Source organism: Capsella rubella, unplaced genomic scaffold (genome assembly GCF_000375325.1).
Source record: "Capsella rubella cultivar Monte Gargano unplaced genomic scaffold, Caprub1_0 scaffold_2, whole genome shotgun sequence".
NCBI lineage: Eukaryota > Viridiplantae > Streptophyta > Magnoliopsida > Brassicales > Brassicaceae > Capsella > Capsella rubella.
In genome coordinates, this window is record NW_006238922.1 from 14,048,194 (window position 1) to 14,066,400 (window position 18,207).

The following is an 18,207-nucleotide window of genomic DNA, read 5'->3' on the forward strand; positions in this document are numbered from 1 at the left end:
AGCAGTCGGTAGATATATGGATATACATCAATAAGTAATTTATGATTACTTATCTGTATGTGTACATGTTTAAAAATTTTGTAACATTAGGTAAGGTAGGGTGCCGCACCAACTGAGAGAAGAGAAATTTGAGGAGTCACAAATTTATAAACTTTAGAATGTATTATTATCCGGAATTCAACAGAAACAGAATGATCGTGATCCCACAGAAACAGGAAACTAAGCCAAGCAAAAAGTGGACACGTATCGTAAAACCTTGGCACGTCAAAAAGATCAGGTAATATATTGATGATGACGATGAGTTCGCCTGAATAATTTGCAAGAATGGACCCATCCACATACATTGTACGTCTCTATTCTATTATTTTCTTTTCGATTTCGAAAAGCATGTTCAACTACACGCAGTAGTATTCTATTTTGAATTTTCAATTTCTTAGCACTAGAAAACCAAGGAAATGGAAAGATTTCTATATAATTGGCATCTATTACTTACCATAGTATATACACACTAGCTATACTAATATACAGAGAAAGTATTTGGTCACTTGGCCTTTGTGTTTGAAATTAACGAATATATATATATTGTATATATATGAAATTATGAATGATATTATAACTTACACTTGGCCAGGATCACAGGACGATATTATTATTATTAATTAGGGTAGTATATATATGACGATGAGTGTTTAGATATTAAGCTTTTGGCGCTTACTTAATTGGGACTACTAAATCTAATACTACATATCAATTAAGGTCCCTGGTGATTGCAGGCATACAGCTTGAAGTACGGGAAATGGCGGGCTTATTGGGTTTAGGGCTAATAGACTGACCCCTCGTGCTTCTCCGGAGCATGTCTCTCATGGCATCAGCTTGGTAGAGAGCAGGATACTCCCTCCCCAGCTTGTTGAACCTGAGGCAGGCGCTCATGTGCTCCTTCAAGGCCCCTTCAAGCCCATCCTCGTCCCTTTTCTCCCTCTCCTCCTTCACCGCCTCTGAGCAGAGACCGCATATCCACTTCCCAAAGAATTTCTCCCTCACCCTCTCTATGTACTCCATCGTGCACTCCTCCCTCATCCCGCAACACTCGCACTTTGCCTTCTCCACCTCCACTATCGTTCCTAGTCCTCCTTTCTCTTCTTCTCTGTGGAAACCCAACGATATGTCTGACTGGCTCCTATGCAGTGATCCTTTCGCTAGCTTTGGTGGCGGTGGCGGCGGCGGCTTCATCAAGCTTCCGCTCACGCTCTTCCTTCTCCCGTTTGGTGCCATCAAATCTTCTTCTATTTTTTTTTCCTTTTATCTTAGCTAAGCTTGGCTATTTATATATATAACCGGTGCGGTCAGGTTAACATATTCATGTGTGGTTCAGCTTTGCCATCTCACGTACGTGCTCATGCAATAGCGACCTCTTTACTTTACTTTTGTTTTACTTTTCACAACAATATCAATTAATGAAGCCATCAATTCACGTGCTATACAGACATTGGCAACTGGCAACTATCTCTCTATATTGAGTTCATATATGTGGGGATTAGATAACTAAAAACAAACACATTGTTTAGTTTTTTTTTTAGTTTTTTTTTTCTGTCACTGATCTCAACTAGACTAGGTAGAGATTGCAAATCCCAAGGAATACGTAATATATTTCGTACCCTAGCTAAAATCTAATAATTATAGGATATGAGACAAGCGCTAGCTCACGTATATATGTGATTTCTGAGCCAAAAGGGAAGATACAAACAATTTAGTAACAAAAGCAAGCGCTCAAGAATTGAGTGGAGGTAAGTAAAAGGAACTATATGGATCCCAAAGACAGTGATAGGTCACGTGTGTGTAAGTTTTATCTAACCACACATAAAAGAGAAGGGCGACATGGACTTGAGGAAGACCATTCATAATGAAATCCAAAGTTGAAACTTGTAAACATTATCAATCCAAGCAACAACATTATCAATAGTTATGGGTTGTTTTAAGCTCACATTTTGCAGTACAATGGAAAAGTGGGAGGAAGCTCACGTGCATGCGTTGCATACACAAGCTCTTATCTTGTGTATTTATACGTAGCTAATTCCACATAACTCTATATTCTTGTTGTATACGCTGCGTGCGTTGTCAATTATAGTTACACTTTACATACGTACAGTGTAAAAACATAATCATAAATGTATAGCGAGACACCATTTCAGATAGAAAGACCCAAAAACACTTTTAAGGACATTAATGACTCTTCGGATCTGCTGATTTGTTGATTGACACACTCTCTAAACGGTTTATAAATCTTAATTTTATTTATCTGTTAATAAGAGTTTACATGATAGAGGTTAAACCCTTTTGTAGAAATTTCTAACAGTTCATTTTAAATGATATACATTCCTAGATAGAAAAGTGTAATAACCAATTAACCTGTGAATAAATGAATACACATTAGGCCATCACTAATGGCGGTATCCTAGAGCTAATATTTACATGGGAAAGTATCTAATATGTAAAATTAGCTCTAAGATACTGCTATTAACTGTGCTCTTACGCTTCCTTGTTGTTGAATACTTGCACTGCCTAAATTAAGTAATACTATATATTGATTAACTAGTCCAGAGGATCAGGGCATGAGATTAAAACCATGATTAATGGTGGGTTCTAATAACCGGAAAAAACATTATTGATACAAAAAAGAAAAGAAAAATCCAGAGTTACAACAAAACAGTGTGAAAGGGTCCAAAATGATTATTTGGATATGCTTAAAAGCTGCCGGGTGAAAATATGATTATTTGGATAGCACTAGTGCATGTGCTTTAAAATTGAATGAGTAGGCCATGCATTGCTGGGTAAAAAAAAAAGGCTAGAACAAGTTTTGGGATACACACACCTGTTTTATTTTATTTTTAGTTTCCAAAAAAAGAAAAGAAAATGCAACAAGAATTAAATTAATGATCAAGGAAGTAAGAAACGGAAGATGAGTGTGAGAAAGAGAGTAAAGAGGAGCTGTTGGGAGAAGGAAATGGTCTTCTTATTGGTAATTCCTCTACTTTGGAGAGTGGTAGTAGTGTAGAGAAAGGATAGAGAAATGAGAATGTGATGATGAAGATGTGATGATTTGTAAAGAAGGGGCCTCCCCACAACACCCTTGAATTTGCCGCTCCAGCCTTCATCTCCGACCGTTACAACAACCGCATCGGGACGTGGGGAGAAGGAGACCCAACCTCTCTTGGAGTAGACGTGGAACTCTGCATGGCAAAAGTTAAGACACAGAGAATGTCTTTCGTCATACCCTCTTATCATTATCCTCATGGCTTCTTCCCTTGATTCGTTTTTACTATTAATGTTATCATGTTTCTTAACGTAGCAAACCCCTACCCCTTCTGCCTCTTCGTCTTGGCTTCTGCCTCCTAGCTTTTCTCTCACCGCATTCCCTATCCTCTCTGCCTCACCCATCAAATCCCTGCAGAAGATATATAGTGATATAATATATATAGCGAATTTCGTACTTTTAAAAAAAAAAATTAATGTGTACAAATTTTAATGCAAAAATGCTAGTTATTTTTGATGCCGTAATTGAATACCTCAAATCTGAATAACAAGCCGTATTATCATCAGCAATATCTTTAGAAAAAACGAACTCCTCCGTCTCATCGTGAAAAATGGTTTTGTCCATGGCGGCTTTTACCATAGCCTCAGGAACACCGTGGTTAATGAGCTGAAAACAACCGATGGTGGCGGCGGCATCGACCAGCAGGGTGGAGAGGGAGCCTAACCGGAGGAAATCGAAGGTGGGAGGGTTTAGAAGGAATGTGTGCTTGGGGAAGACTTTATCGGGCAATACCAGATTTGGGACTCGACCACACTTGTCCAGGAACTCCGAGAGGACGTCTTCGTTGGCCGTGAAGGACGCCCTGCGGCTGGTTCCTACAGGGGATGGAGGAGGAGCTCGGAAGTCAGGAGAGGAAGCCCCCATTTTTGCTTTGGTCTACTACTACTACTACCACTACATCATCTCGTCAATTCGCTTATGTAGAGGCGTAGAGGAAGGATCGATCATTGGAGAAAGAAAAAGTTTAGTTTTTGTTAATTAAAGCAACAACATAATGATGAGATGCAATTCTCTTTGTTTGGCTTTTTTTTCTTTTTTCTTTTTCTTTTGGGTTTAATTTATCTATCACTCTTTTTCCTTTTTCCTTTTAACAAATAAATAAATTAATGGAATAGATGGACGAAGGCGGGGTTGAGCATCATACTATGGATCCAATTTGGGCCATAAACGGCCTTTTTGTATACCCCAAACGACGTGGATCATTATAGGATGGGCATCGTGTCACAAATCCATCCAAGTTGGAAGAGACTTTTTTCGGTCAAATTAAATAAAGGAATAACTAGAAACGGACCCGCGCTACAGCGAGGGGGAAAATATTTATCTAATATATAATTAAAAGTTATAATAAAAGAAGAAATTGAGTATATGAAAACTTTAAATGATCCCACTTGTAAAATATACACGCTTATATTGTATGTATGTTTTAACAGACCAACTCTTAAAAAATGTTTTAAAAAAATATTAATCATAACCCGTTTGACTATATGATTGTGAGTTTACAAACCAGTCGTGTATTACTAAAAATATCATCGACATAAATGCATAATATTTGAAAAAGCATTATCCAATGAAAGTGAATGGAAATGCCAATATAAACAAAAAAATAAGAATAATAAATCATTCACGTGCAAATTCTAAAATAACAAAATGCAAATGATAAACTTTATGATATAGATGAACCATGTTAATAAAAAATGAGGAAGAGAGAATTTGGATATGGAATGATCCAGTTTTTTCAAATAAGGAAAAGATGAATTGGGTAGATGAATAACATTATTTATAGAGATTAACTTGTCTTCGAATTTAAGTTGATTTCCTTTTTAAAAAATTCCAAAAATATCGTTAGGATTAATTTATTTGTTGAATTGACTTTCGTAAGCATTTATTATAAAAGAAAATTAATTTGGGGGTCTTATAGAAATTTTATGTGATGGAATTTATTATTAAGATTAGGAAAGAAATTCTTCATGTAAACATATTTTACTATGATTACCTTATGAATATATATTACTTATTATTAAATTTTAAATTTATTGATATTTAAATGAGTAATTTTGAAATTTAATTTGCCATTGTAAAACATAAATTACGTAATTACTTATTAATTTTTTCACATGCTTAGTAAAATTCAAAATATAAAAATATTTATTATATTTCCAAAAGTATAAATAATATTTCATTTACTATAAATAATTTTTGTTTTTTGTTATTTATTTAAATGGTGTATATAAGGAGTATAAAATAATAAATGAATATATTATTTTCAATATGAAAATATTTTATTCTTGTTATATATATATATATATATATATATATCTGTATATTTTTTAGGTAATTAAATCTTCACACTTAGATATTGTTTGTTAGAATCATAAAATTTAATTAGATCTCCGAAAATAAATAATCAGAAATTTAAACCAATATTGTATTGTTTTGATTATTAGAATATTTTCTAAAACTGAGATCTCTTTGTATAAATGCTATTTCTAAATTTCAATTTGTCATTATTATTTCCAAAAATATAGTTTTCAAATATAAGTTTTCGGAAGCTATTTTAAATGCTAATTTTTATTAAAACTTTACAATTAATAATTGCGTTCTTTGAAAATTTATATATTTTAAATATTCATATTTTCATTTTAAAATGGATAATTAAATCGTAGCCTTTAATTCTGTATTAGGAAACTTTAATATTTTGGGTGGGTATTTAATCATATTTCCAAATGATTAACCATTATATCAAAGATTACAAACTTATTTGGTAATTAGAATATTATCTAAATATTAAGATCTTTTTTAGGTGATGAGAAACGTAATTACCTTAAAATGTGCAATTGTTATTCACCATTTATATTTAAATATACACAATTAATTTAGATTTCTAAAATATGCATGTATCATTATTATAGTTTCCTAAATAAGGGGAATTTTTAGTAATTGATTTTTTTTAATAGTTAATGTCCATATCCGAATTTTAGTACAAAAATTAAGTATCCATCATTATAATTTCGGGTTATTTTTCTGTTTTTGACCCGACCCGGAAGTACTTTTGTACTTCTCTTTTACTATATAGGGATGTCAAGTAGAAGAGAGATAGAGAGAAAGAGGGGGCAAGTGGGCCAGTGGGCGGGTCTCACTCTATCTCATACCAAATTACCAACAATTCTAAAAGTCTAAACCAACTAAATCTACTACACATTGAATAGAGATGATAGATAGTAGTATGGTAGTTGAATTTTCGCTTGAAACATTTCTATACATATATTGTCTGTAGCTAAAAAAAATAAAATCCCTTTTTCTATTTTGGTCACACAAATTTATCAATTGAAAAGAAATGAGAAGAATAGAGAGAGGTCATAGTCTAAGAAAAGGAGTAATTTAGATTTTGTGGTCTAAAATTGACAAAAGCGTACGAATATAAGGACTGCTGGTCAAAATGGCAAATTGGTGAATAAAGGGAGAAGCCAAGGAGTGGAGACGCAATTTGGGAAGAGATAGAAAAGGAAGACACGTCAATATGTCCATGGAGGTTCTGTGCCATTTGCGAAGCTCTCAGATTTAGAGCGATCCGTGTGAGGGCAGAGAGAGAGAGACGCGCAGGGCTCTGTTGCCTTTCTAGTTCCAAGAAGAGAGAAAGAGAAAGAGCAAGTGAGCGAAACGATCACGGCCACGCTGAAGAAGAAGAGTCTCTCCGTCTCCTCCCTCATCCGCCTCCTCCGTCTAAGAAACAAGGCATCCCTAGGCGCCATGATCTCTCTCAGTCCCACCTCGTTTCTGGTACTATTATTATTATTATTATTATTATTATTATTATTATTATTATCTACATCCTTCCATATATGTCTCCCCTTTGTAATTGTCCCTGCTTTGGTTTCTCAGAACAAGACGGGTGTTCCTGGATGTTCCACCCACCTCTCTCTGCGCCAGCCCAGAATTATAGCCTTTCCTGCCTCCTTCAGAGTGTTTTCCTCCCTCGGATCTAACCGGGATCCCAACGGCAGCGTTTTGATTGAGACCTCTGCCACTTCTTCCTCCTCTCTCGAGACCTCCGCCGCTGACATTGTTCCCAAATCGACCGTCTCCGGTGGAGTTCAGGATGTCTACGGCGAGGATGCTGCCACCGAGGACATGCCCATCACTCCTTGGTCTCTCTCTGTCGCCAGGTACCACCCATTTCCTCCTTTTTTTTTTTTTTAGAACCACCCATTTCCTCCTTAATTGTTCCTTTCTTCTAGTCCCTAGCTGGCCGTCAAAATATGTGTGTGTTTCTGGTGCAGTGGGTATACGTTGTTGCGTGATCCACATCACAACAAGGGCCTTGCCTTTAGCCACAGGGAGCGTGACGCTCACTATCTACGCGGCCTTCTCCCCCCCACTGTTATCTCCCAAGATCTTCAGGTTTCTCGTCTTGTCAGGTTTCACATACCCTTTCTATATACAACTGGATATTTGGACTTTTAATCCTTTTTTTGCTGCACGCTTGTTTACAGGTCAAGAAAATGATGCATACTCTTCGTCAGTATCAAGTTCCCTTGCAGAGGTATATGGCTATGATGGATCTCCAGGTAAACTAACCGACTAGGAATTTTAGCTATCTGAACAACACCAAGGGCCTTCGTTACAGACAGAATGCTTCTGTATTTCAGGAGACCAACGAGAGGCTGTTTTACAAGCTTCTCATTGATCACGTCGAGGAGTTGCTACCAGTTGTCTACACTCCAACAGTTGGGGAAGCCTGCCAGAAGTATGGTAGCATTTTCCTGCGTCCACAGGGACTTTTTATCAGCTTGAAAGAAAAGTGAGTCTCTTTATATGGAAATCACCGACCATTTTCAGTATCCTTGTGCTCATCCTTTTAACTGAATATTCCATTTTCTATAATAGAGGTAAGATTCATGAAGTACTGAGGAACTGGCCTGAGAAGAACATCCAAGTCATTGTTGTCACTGATGGGGAGCGCATTTTAGGGTTAGGAGATCTTGGATGTCAGGCAAGTTGATTCTTTTCTGCTTGCATGAGAGTAATGAGTCAGGGTTTATCCTCTTACTAATTTGCATATTACATGCCATCCTTAATGTCTTCAGGGAATGGGAATACCAGTTGGAAAACTTTCTCTATACACAGCCCTCGGAGGTGTCCGGCCATCTGCCGTAAGTATAGTTTTATGCAAATCAGCTTTATTGCATTCAACCACATCCGCTCATCTTTCTCTCTCTATATATTGGTTGCCAGTGTCTACCCGTTACAATCGATGTTGGGACAAACAATGAAAAGCTATTGAACGATGAATTCTACATAGGGCTCCGCCAAAGGAGAGCTACAGGAGAGGTAAATGGAACCATGCACCTTTCAATAAGACAGTCCTGTGAAAATTATGATGAAATTGAACCCTTAATCCTCTTCTTTCTACAGGAATACTCCGAACTTATGCATGAATTCATGACAGCAGTCAAGCAGAACTATGGGGAGAAAGTCGTTATTCAGGTTAGCTTGACACATGGAGAAGTGTACTCCATCAGCATGAATCTGTTGTTTTGGATCTTAAGAAGTTTACGATCTGTATATTTTGTGACCAGACATGTTTCTTTTGATTTTGCAGTTTGAAGACTTTGCCAACCATAATGCTTTTGATCTGTTAGCTAAGTATGGTACAACACATCTTGTTTTCAATGACGATATTCAGGTATAACAACATCCCGATTAAGTTTTCAGCGTGGATTACATATGTTTACAAAGTTGTGAAACTGTAATTTTTATATAGGGCACGGCATCAGTTGTGCTTGCGGGACTTATCGCTGCTCTTAGATTTGTGGGGGGATCCTTGTCAAACCACAGATTCCTCTTCCTCGGGGCTGGGGAGGTAAGGGTTAGGCTATCCTTTCAGTGAAAACCATTCCGTAAATTTGTGGTTATATATCTTGGATGGGGGTGGGATAATCTGCAGGATTGTTACATGGTTTACTTTTTAATATATATATATATATATTTTTTTTTGTGTGATGCAGGCTGGTACTGGAATAGCTGAATTAATTGCTCTAGAGATTTCAAAGAAGGTAAGTTATAAGCTTGTGTCCACTCTCTCTATTAAGCCACATGTTTTCTTAGATGGAGTTCTTTTTTTCTTAATGATGGTAGTCCCATATTCCATTGGAAGAGGCTCGGAAGAATATTTGGCTCGTGGATTCAAAGGTAACGTATGAGCTGCGAATTCATCTTTTTTTGCATATACTTAAATCTAACAACATCTTTTTATCTATGTAGGGATTGATTGTTAGTTCCCGGAAAGAATCCCTTCAACATTTCAAGAAGCCCTGGGCTCATGACCATGAACCGATACGGGAACTTGTTGATGCCGTCAAGGTGTGTTGGTTTTAGTGCTGCTGCAGAAGATATCACTGCTGAAGAAGCCCTTTTTAACGTCTCAATGTTAAAACTTAACCCACTTGTTTTTTTCATTCAGGCTATCAAGCCGACAGTTCTGATCGGAACATCGGGAGTAGGTCAAACATTCACTCAAGACGTGGTGGAAACCATGGCAGAGCTAAATGAGGTATACTTTTCACGCATAGACTTATATGAAAAAGAAAGAAGCATTTTGGCATATTCATTTTGTCTAGGAGCACATGGTCCTGAATGTCGTAAAATCAATTTTGGTGCATACAGAAACCCATCATTCTTTCTCTTTCAAACCCAACTTCTCAGTCAGAATGTACGGCGGAAGACGCCTATACATGGAGTCAGGTAAACGAATTAAGATTGTGATTTCTCATGATCAGAGAGAAGTGGAGTATTGTTGTTGGGTTACAAAGTTGACCTTTTTTACAGGGACGGGCGATCTTTGCAAGTGGAAGCCCATTTGCGCCAGTAGAGTATGAGGGAAAGACGTTTGTGCCTGGTCAGGTTGTGACCAAAGCTATAGATTTGACAACTGATTTAAGAGAGTTGATTCTGACGTTTGTGTGGACAGGCGAACAATGCATACATATTTCCGGGGTTTGGACTGGGGCTAATAATGTCAGGGACCATCCGCGTCCATGATGACATGCTTTTGGCCGCATCAGAAGCTTTGGCTGAGCAACTGACAGAGGAGCATTACGAGAAGGGGATGATATTTCCCCCCTTCAGGAATATCAGAAAAATATCAGCTCGTATTGCAGCGAAGGTGGCTGCCAAGGCCTATGAACTGGGTAAGTGGTTGTGGTTGCCTGATGTAATGTGTTACAAATGTGAATGGTGCGCACTATTAATGTAATGTGAATTACAACATTACATTTCCTTATACATACAGGATTGGCCACGAGGTTGCCTCAGCCCAAGGAGCTGGAGCAGTGTGCTGAGAGCAGCATGTACAGCCCTTCATATCGAAGCTATCGCTGAGGATCTCTCAGTTGTCATTTCTCATAGTGACTCATTTCTCTCCTCTCCTATTATTTCACCTTCCTCTTTCCATGAGATTTTTGTTTTGTTTTGTTTGTCTGTCAGCATTTTAAATCGAGTTGTAATAACTTTTTTTTTTCTTTCTCGTTTGCTCTGTTCTTTCGTTCATAAGTCCATCCATAATAATCCTATAAAATTGTTTCTCTGGGCTTATCTGTACGTTAGTTTCTTGACAGAAACATGTGTTACTGATTTGCATATGGTGTGCTTTATTTTTAGCAAGTACTCAGGATTTCAATTTTATTGATATTTATTGCAACTGTTGGCTTTGTGTTTTTTTCTTTTTCTTGTTCATATTTTTGAACGTGTTGTTAACTTGTAGATCACACATATATGGTCATCGTATACTCCAAATTAGTGATAGCTAAAACATGTTAGTGATTACTGATTGGTAATGATATTCTATATGTATATCTTGAATCTTTTGGTACATTGGTGTAAACCATCGATTTTATTAAAAACGTAACTTTAAATTAAAGGTAGAAATAGAAAATTAGAGGAAGGAAGGGGTGTGAAAAAAAACACGATACATAAGAAAGAAGAAAAAAAGAAAAGAAAAAGGAAGCAGAGCAAAATATCGCGAAAAATTAAGCGAAATTATCTCAGAAGATAGTCCCGGCGAGAAGAAGTGAGTCTCTCCCTCCCCGTCTCCCGCATCTTTCTCTGTAAGAAGCACTGCTTAGTTATAAAGCTAATATATCTCCTTCAAAATTCAATTCTTGCTACTTGGTCTTCTCCACTTAGATCTTTGAATCTGTTTCTCTCCTCCTCTCCGGGAAGTAAAGAGCGACATTGGTCATGCGTCTTTCTCATTTTCCGGCAATCCTCAAGAGGAAATATAGAATATTTTTTGCTGGATCCAGAGTTTTGTTATTTGTTTATTTATGCCTTTTGTTATCGACGGCAAACCTTACTAGGGTTGTGTGTTTGGCAGGTGGAAGCTGACGAAGAACATTTCATTCCATTCAGCAGTAAGCTCTGTTTGGTTGTTTGATTTCGATTGAGATTTTTAACTTATCTAAGCATTTAGAGAGGTAGCTATCTATAACGGGCGTATTAATCCGATTATCATTATTATCTGACAGTGGTACGAGAAAAAGATATCTGTTGGGAATACGCTGAGAAACTAGATGGCAACAAGGTTAAATGCAAGTTTTGCTCTAGAGTTCTTAATGGCGGCATTAGTAGGTTGAAGCATCATCTCTCTCGCCTTCCCAGTAAAGGGGTCAATCCATGTGCCAAGGTTAGGGACGATGTTACTGATAGAGTCCGATCCATTTTAGCTGCCAAGGATGATCCCAAAGATTCCCCACTCACCACCAACAAGTACAAGCCTCCGGAAGTTAAACCACCTTTATCTGCTTCCCTGCTTCCTGTTACTGTGTCTTCTGGGTCCAAACTATTTCCTACTAGTATCCTTGCACCTCCTACTCCAAATGCGCAGGTGATTGCAGAGAGGAGTATTTCTCTCTTCTTCTTTGAGAACAAGATTGACTGGTGTGTTGCCCGCTCACCCTCTTATCACCATATGCTCGATGCCATTGCCAAGTGTGGTCCTGCATTTTTTGCTCCTTCTCCTTTATCTCTCAAGACTGAGTGGCTTGACAGGGTAAAATCAGAAATTAGTTTACAACTGAAAGACTCTGAAAAGGAGTGGGTCACCACTGGCTGTACTATCATCGCAGAGGCATGGACCGACAACAAATCACGCGCCCTGATTAACTTCTCTGTCTCATCACCTTCCAGAATCTTTTTTCACAAGTCTGTGGACGCCTCCTCATATTTCAAGAATACGAAATGCCTTGCTGATCTATTTGATTCTGTAATCCAAGATATTGGTCAGGAGCATATAGTGCAAATCATTATGGACAACAGCTTCAGCTACACTGGTATCTCAAACCATATCTTACAAAATTATGGAAGCATTTTCGTGTCCCCTTGTGCATCCCAGTGTTTGAGCATAATATTAGAAGAATTCTCCAAGGTAGATTGGGTCAACCAATGTATTTCGCAAGCACAGGTAATATCTAAGTTTGTCTACAACAATCGCCCCGTGCTAGATTTAATGAGAAAGTTAACAGGTGGGCAAGATATTATCAGAACCGGTGTCACAAGGTCTGTCTCCAATTTTCTATCATTACAGTCAATGATGAAACAAAAAGCAAGGCTAAAACACATGTTCAATAGCTCAGAGTATACCACACAGGCTAATAAACCACAGAGCATGTCATGCGTGAATATCCTAGAGGATAATGACTTTTGGAGAGCTTTGGAAGAAAGTGTGGCTATTTCTGAGCCTATCCTGAAAGTGTTGAGGGAAGTTTCTAAAGGGAAGCCTGCTGTAGGTTCTATATACGAGTTAATGTCCAAGGCCAAGGAGTCAATACGAACATACTACATCATGGATGAGAATAAGCATAAGGTCTTTTCTAACATAGTTGATACAAAGTGGTGTGACCATTTGCATTCTCCACTTCATGCAGCTGCAGCATTCTTGAACCCCAGTATTCAGTATAACCCGGAGATAAAGTTCCTCACTTCCTTAAAAGAAGATTTTTTCAAAGTGTTGGAGAAACTTCTTCCCACTAGCGATCTACGGCGTGATATAACAAATCAGATATTCACTTTCACTAGGGCAAAGGGAATGTTCGGCTGTAACCTGGCGATGGAGGCGAGGGATTCAGTTTCACCAGGTATGGACGATACATGTGGATATTTCTAAAGTCATGAATATACGTTTTAGTCAAATTCCTAAGGGTTGCTATTCGTAACTCAAAAATTTAATACAGGATTTTGACTAGTAAACAGAGACTAGGTAGTCTGAGTCGGGAGAAAACAAATCCACATATCTATGACTGCAATCATCTTATTACACAACTAAATAATTCCAGATTGATATAGCCTGGCACATAGTAAACCCCGAATTGCAAAAATCATGCTAGCTTTAGGGCCTATGGTCTGGGTTCTTGAGAATTGGTAACTAAAGACAGAAGTTGATGTCTAATGATGGTTTGCTTAGTAATGCAGGTCTCTGGTGGGAGCAGTTTGGTGACTCAGCGCCTGTTTTGCAGCGGGTGGCCATCAGGATACTGAGCCAAGTTTGCAGCAGTTACAACTTGGAACGCCAATGGAGCACATTCCAGCAGATGCACTGGGAAAGGCGAAACACAATTGACAGAGAAATATTGAACAACTTGGCGTACGTGAATCAGAATCTAAAGTTAGGGAGAATGATAACCCTGGAGACAGACTCAATTTCCCTGGAGGACATTGACATGATGTCGGAGTGGGTGGAAGAGGCAGAGAATCCTAGCCCTGCCCAGTGGCTTGACCGTTTTGGGTCCGCCCTTGATGGAGGCGACTTGAACACCAGGCAGTTTGGCGGTGCTATTTTCAGTGCCAACGACCATAACATCTTCGGCTTGTGAAGTCCTGGTAAAAGGTTTTCATGAGTTGGTCCGGCCGTAATCTTTTGGATCAAGGTTGTTCAGTGTTTAACCCCACCTTGTTCGCTATATTGTACATAGATATTTTGTTATAAAGTATTAAGTAAAATTATTAATGTATTGTGTTGCTCACACGTCGATGAGCTTTGTACAAAGCATGTTCATATAGTAGCTTATTGTAGTAAGTGAAGTGCCACCATATTTGGGATTCAGAGAAACGGTGAGCTTAAGATTGTTTTTGTTTGTTTGTATTGAAGCCGTAATTAACCACTATCAAAACCCATATGGTAGTAGCGGTTATTGGGCCGCTAATGAGGCCCCCCAAAAAAAGATGTAAAATATGTCTGACCGGAGCCGCTGTATTAAGACTCGTCTTCGTTCGATTCGGGGATTCAGATCACAAGTACACCGAGAATGGCGTCGTACCGGCCGCCATATCCTCCCCTTCCTCAGCCACCACCCCAAAATCCTTTGGCCCCTCCGCCTCCTCCGCCGTCTTTACCCCCTCCTGTTCCTCCCCCACCACCGTCGCATCAACCGTACTCTTATCCTCCGCCGCCTCCCCCTCCGCATGCTTACTATCAGCACTATCCTCAATTCAACCAGCTCCAAGCTCCTCCTCCGCATCCTCCTCCAACTCCTCCTCCTCCACCTCCGTCAGCTCCTCCTCCCCTCGTTCCCGATCCTCCTCGAAACCAAGGGCCCAATGACCGCGACAAAGGGGCCTCTAAGCAGGTGGGAAGGCGGGAGCGTGCTAAACCGGATCCATCCAAGCACCACAGGTCTCATCTTTACCATACGAAGAAATTTGAGACCGAAGAAGAGAGGAGGCTTAGGAAGAAGAGGGAGTTAGAGAAACAAAGGCAAGAAGAAAAACTTAGACATCAGATGAAAAATTCTCACAAGTCTCAAATGCCCAAGGGACACACCTCCGTTGTTGGATCTCGCGCCGAGGAGAAGAAGCCGACGCCTCTACTCACCACCGACAGGGTCGAGAATAGGTTAAAGAAACCAACGACCTTCATCTGCAAGCTCAAGTCAGTATTCTCACTTCTAGAGACAAACCAAACGACTACCTATAGTTTTCATCTTTTACATATTAGAATGATAATCATCTTCTTGCTCCTCTTGAAGGTTCCGGAATGAGCTCCCTGACCCTAGTGCACAGCTTAAGCTTATGACCATTAAACGGGATAAGGATCAGTATGTTTGTTACTCTATTGCCAAAAAGATCATCCAGATTTATTTCCTGAAATCCGTTGTGTTATTCTCCTTTCCTTACTTCTTAATGCTGATACAGCTATTTGATCACACTAGATTTACAAAGTATACCATCACATCGCTGGAGAAATTATGGAAACCAAAGATCTTTGTCGAGCCTGATCTTGGAATACCCTTGGATCTCCTTGACATAAGTGTATACAAGTATGATCTCTAAATAAGGTTATATTGCGTCTTTAATGCGAGAAACCTCATCCACTGGGATACTAGCTTACTGTTGTATCGCTTTTCAGCCCTCCCAAAGTCAAGGCACCTCTTGCCCCTGAAGATGAAGAACTGTTGCGTGATGATGATGCTGTTACTCCTATTAAGAAAGATGGCATCCGGAGAAAAGAAAGACCAACTGATAAAGGTGTTTCCTGGCTCGTGAAAACACAATACATTTCTTCTATTAATAATGAATCGGCAAGACAGGTATCAGTCTCACTTGTTAGAGATTTCTTTTGTGTTGTATAGCTTGTAGAAACAGTTTCCAATCTCCTATCTTCTTCATGTGTAGTCGCTAACTGAGAAGCAAGCAAAGGAATTGCGAGAGATGAAAGGGGGCATAAACATCTTGCAAAATCTGAACAATAGGTGTGTTGTTTCTCAAATTTGTGTATAATCTAAAGAAAGTGGAAAGGTCTAATGGTTTCTTATTGTTTGGTCTCTAGAGAGAGACAAATCAAGGATATTGAAGCATCCTTTGAGGCATGCAAATCTCGACCAGTTCATGCCACCAATAAAACCTTGCAACCGGTTGAAGTTTTACCACTCTTGCCATATTTTGATAGGTTTGATGCTTGTTATTTTCCCTTGCAGACAATCTTATATCTGAAAATCCCAACTCAGCATATTTGTCACATAGTAGCCCGGCATGTAGCCACAGCAACAAAGCACTTGAAATCTGACACTTTACAGTTTATATGTATGTTGGCATTTTGTGAAGGATCTCTTGTGGTGGTAAACATGCACATATAGTTTTCCAATTGCTATAGGATAGTGTAATCAATCGGATGGGAAAGCCAAGCTTTGTTGGTTTTTAATTTTTTCCCTTTTCTCTGCTCGAACTCTTGTTGAAATGTTTCTTTGCTAGATTTTTAGTGCATTGCCTTTTGGATGAAAAATCCACGAATAATTTTCACTGAATGTGTAGCATACTATGCTAATACATATGGCTCTTCTCTTCTTGTTCTTACACAGGTACGATGAGCAGTTTGTGGTAGCAAATTTTGATAGTGCTCCTACAACTGATTCTGAATGCTTTGGCAAGTTGGACCCTTCAATTCGTGATGAACATGAGTCACGGGTGAGTTATGTGTTACCGATATCCATGAGCATAGTCCAATTATCTTTGTTCTATATCGTAGGGATACTTTGTTCCGGAGAGACGAGATGACTATATAAACTATATCGCTTTTGTTGCTTAACATAACTGTAGTCAAATATATATGAGATATGGGATCGAATCTTGACAATGGTTGATTGCCGTATTTTCATTTTGATGACGAGCTCTGACTGCATACTGCACAGGCCATTTTGAAAAGCTATGTGGTGGCTGGATCAGACACGGCCAATCCAGAAAAATTTCTGGCGTACATGGTTCCTTCCTTGGATGAGGTAGACATGCCTCTCCACAAAACGATCTCTATTACACAAGTTTTGACAAGTCAAGAAAAGTTCAACTTGATTGACTCGTTTCAATTATGTTGCTGTGCCAGTTGTCTAAGGATATGCATGATGAAAACGAAGATATCTCTTACACATGGGTTCGCGAATACCACTGGGATGTATGTACCATAACCAATGTGGTTTGAGTAAAATTTTGACTGTTTGAGGCGCAGATTGAAATAAATGTTACCTGATGGTATAACAGGTACGCGGCGACGATGCAAACGATCCTGAAACATACCTGGTATCATTTGACGATGGGACCGCTAGCTATCTGGTATTTCCTAACCTAAACCTGCATCAGTTTTTGTTACATATTCCAGTTGTGTATTTTTTCTGTCTATGATACTTCTGGATGACCCTTGAGAATTTGGCAGCCCCTACCCACTAAGCTGAACTTGAGGAAAAAAAGGGCCAGGGAAGGAAGATCTTCTGATGAGATTGAACACTTTCCAGTACCTTCAAGGGTGACTGTAAGGCGAAGATCAACTGTAACAGTGATAGAACATAAAGATTCAGGGGTATAGTAAATCCATATATTTATTGTATAAGAAAATAACACAAGAAGTATGTATTTGGAAAGTTCTCTACTTCTTTTGCCAATCTGTTTGGACTTTGGGGATTTGGATGTAGGTTTACTCTTCTAGGGTTGGTGCTTCGAGCTCCAAGATGAGAAGGTTAGAGGACGAAGAAGGCCTTGGTAGATCCTGGAAACACGAGCCGGAACAAGATGCCAATCAATATAGTGATGGTAATGAGGATGATTATTCTGAATGAACGTTTCATGTACTTCAAACTATTCAATCAATCTTCCAACGGTGTGTAAAGTATCCTGCAAGTCTACTTGTAGCCTCGTGATTTGGCAAGTAAAGAAATATTCATTTGGATAGCTGCAGAAGTTGAGAAATTAGTTTACATGTACACGTCCATGGTTGATGATATGGCCATGACGTTAGGCTTTACTCTTTGATTCTATCTTCGTGGATCTTTGCCCATCAATTCACTATCTCACAAGCCTTGAACTTCTCATAAAAACTTCTCATAAACACCAAAGCTTTGAGAACTACACCAATGGTACAAAGGTACTCTATTACAAGAAACAAGAAGAGATTAGTTTCAACACGAGAGCAAAATTTCTAGGGTTCCGGGTGACTGTAAACAATTTAGTGTTAGGGATTACTATACTTCAAATTAGATATACTGTTCATATACACTGTATATTTATATGGTTTAGAGTTACTGTTCATTTAGCGTTTATGGTTACTGTTCATTTAAGGTATAGGGTCACTGTTCATTTAGGGG

The 18,207-nt window shown here is 38.7% G+C and overlaps 5 protein-coding genes across 8 annotated transcripts; 3 read left to right on the forward strand and 2 right to left on the reverse strand.

Annotated features, from left to right (window-relative positions):
* Positions 1-551: 551 nt before the first annotated feature.
* On the reverse strand, positions 552-1,272 carry LOC17895352. Its single transcript, XM_006301578.2, has one exon. The coding sequence runs from the start codon at positions 1,270-1,272 to the stop codon at positions 748-750; it is 525 nt and encodes a 174-aa protein (XP_006301640.1). The 3' UTR covers positions 552-747.
* Positions 1,273-2,714: 1,442 nt separating this feature from the next.
* Positions 2,715-3,960, reverse strand: LOC17894368. Its single transcript, XM_006302552.2, has 2 exons — positions 3,564-3,960; positions 2,715-3,442 (listed from the first exon to the last, which is right to left on the reverse strand). Exons 1-2 carry the CDS (start codon positions 3,953-3,955, stop codon positions 2,935-2,937), a joined length of 900 nt encoding a protein of 299 aa, XP_006302614.1. The 5' UTR covers positions 3,956-3,960; the 3' UTR covers positions 2,715-2,934.
* Positions 3,961-6,591: 2,631 nt separating this feature from the next.
* Positions 6,592-10,787, forward strand: LOC17895243 (NADP-dependent malic enzyme 4, chloroplastic). Its single transcript, XM_006301683.2, has 19 exons — positions 6,592-6,868; positions 6,971-7,254; positions 7,369-7,489; positions 7,582-7,656; positions 7,738-7,889; positions 7,976-8,081; positions 8,176-8,241; positions 8,324-8,419; positions 8,504-8,575; positions 8,691-8,774; positions 8,853-8,951; positions 9,097-9,144; positions 9,227-9,280; positions 9,353-9,451; positions 9,552-9,641; positions 9,755-9,832; positions 9,917-9,991; positions 10,059-10,278; positions 10,380-10,787. Exons 1-19 carry the CDS (start codon positions 6,839-6,841, stop codon positions 10,466-10,468), a joined length of 1,938 nt encoding a protein of 645 aa, XP_006301745.1. The 5' UTR covers positions 6,592-6,838; the 3' UTR covers positions 10,469-10,787.
* A 310-nt stretch (positions 10,788-11,097) lies between these two features.
* Positions 11,098-14,159, forward strand: LOC17895341. 4 transcript variants are annotated; one of them, XM_023787103.1, is made up of 4 exons: positions 11,098-11,193; positions 11,463-11,499; positions 11,614-13,221; positions 13,556-14,159. In XM_023787103.1, coding segments are annotated over exons 2-4 (2,010 nt in total). In that variant the 5' UTR covers positions 11,098-11,193; positions 11,463-11,498; the 3' UTR covers positions 13,957-14,159. The 4 variants fall into 4 exon arrangements, with proteins under 4 accessions (XP_023642871.1, XP_023642873.1, XP_023642872.1 ...); XM_023787105.1 differs by having other exon boundaries at positions 11,107-11,156; XM_023787104.1 differs by lacking the exon at positions 11,098-11,193 and adding an exon at positions 11,218-11,361.
* Positions 14,160-14,287: 128 nt separating this feature from the next.
* LOC17894182 (protein PAF1 homolog) lies at positions 14,288-17,867 on the forward strand. Its single transcript, XM_023787106.1, has 12 exons — positions 14,288-15,011; positions 15,109-15,177; positions 15,292-15,399; positions 15,489-15,669; positions 15,755-15,831; positions 15,909-16,028; positions 16,438-16,543; positions 16,768-16,854; positions 16,956-17,024; positions 17,111-17,182; positions 17,283-17,426; positions 17,539-17,867. Exons 1-12 carry the CDS (start codon positions 14,389-14,391, stop codon positions 17,680-17,682), a joined length of 1,800 nt encoding a protein of 599 aa, XP_023642874.1. The 5' UTR covers positions 14,288-14,388; the 3' UTR covers positions 17,683-17,867.
* The last annotated feature ends 340 nt before the right edge of the window (positions 17,868-18,207 follow it).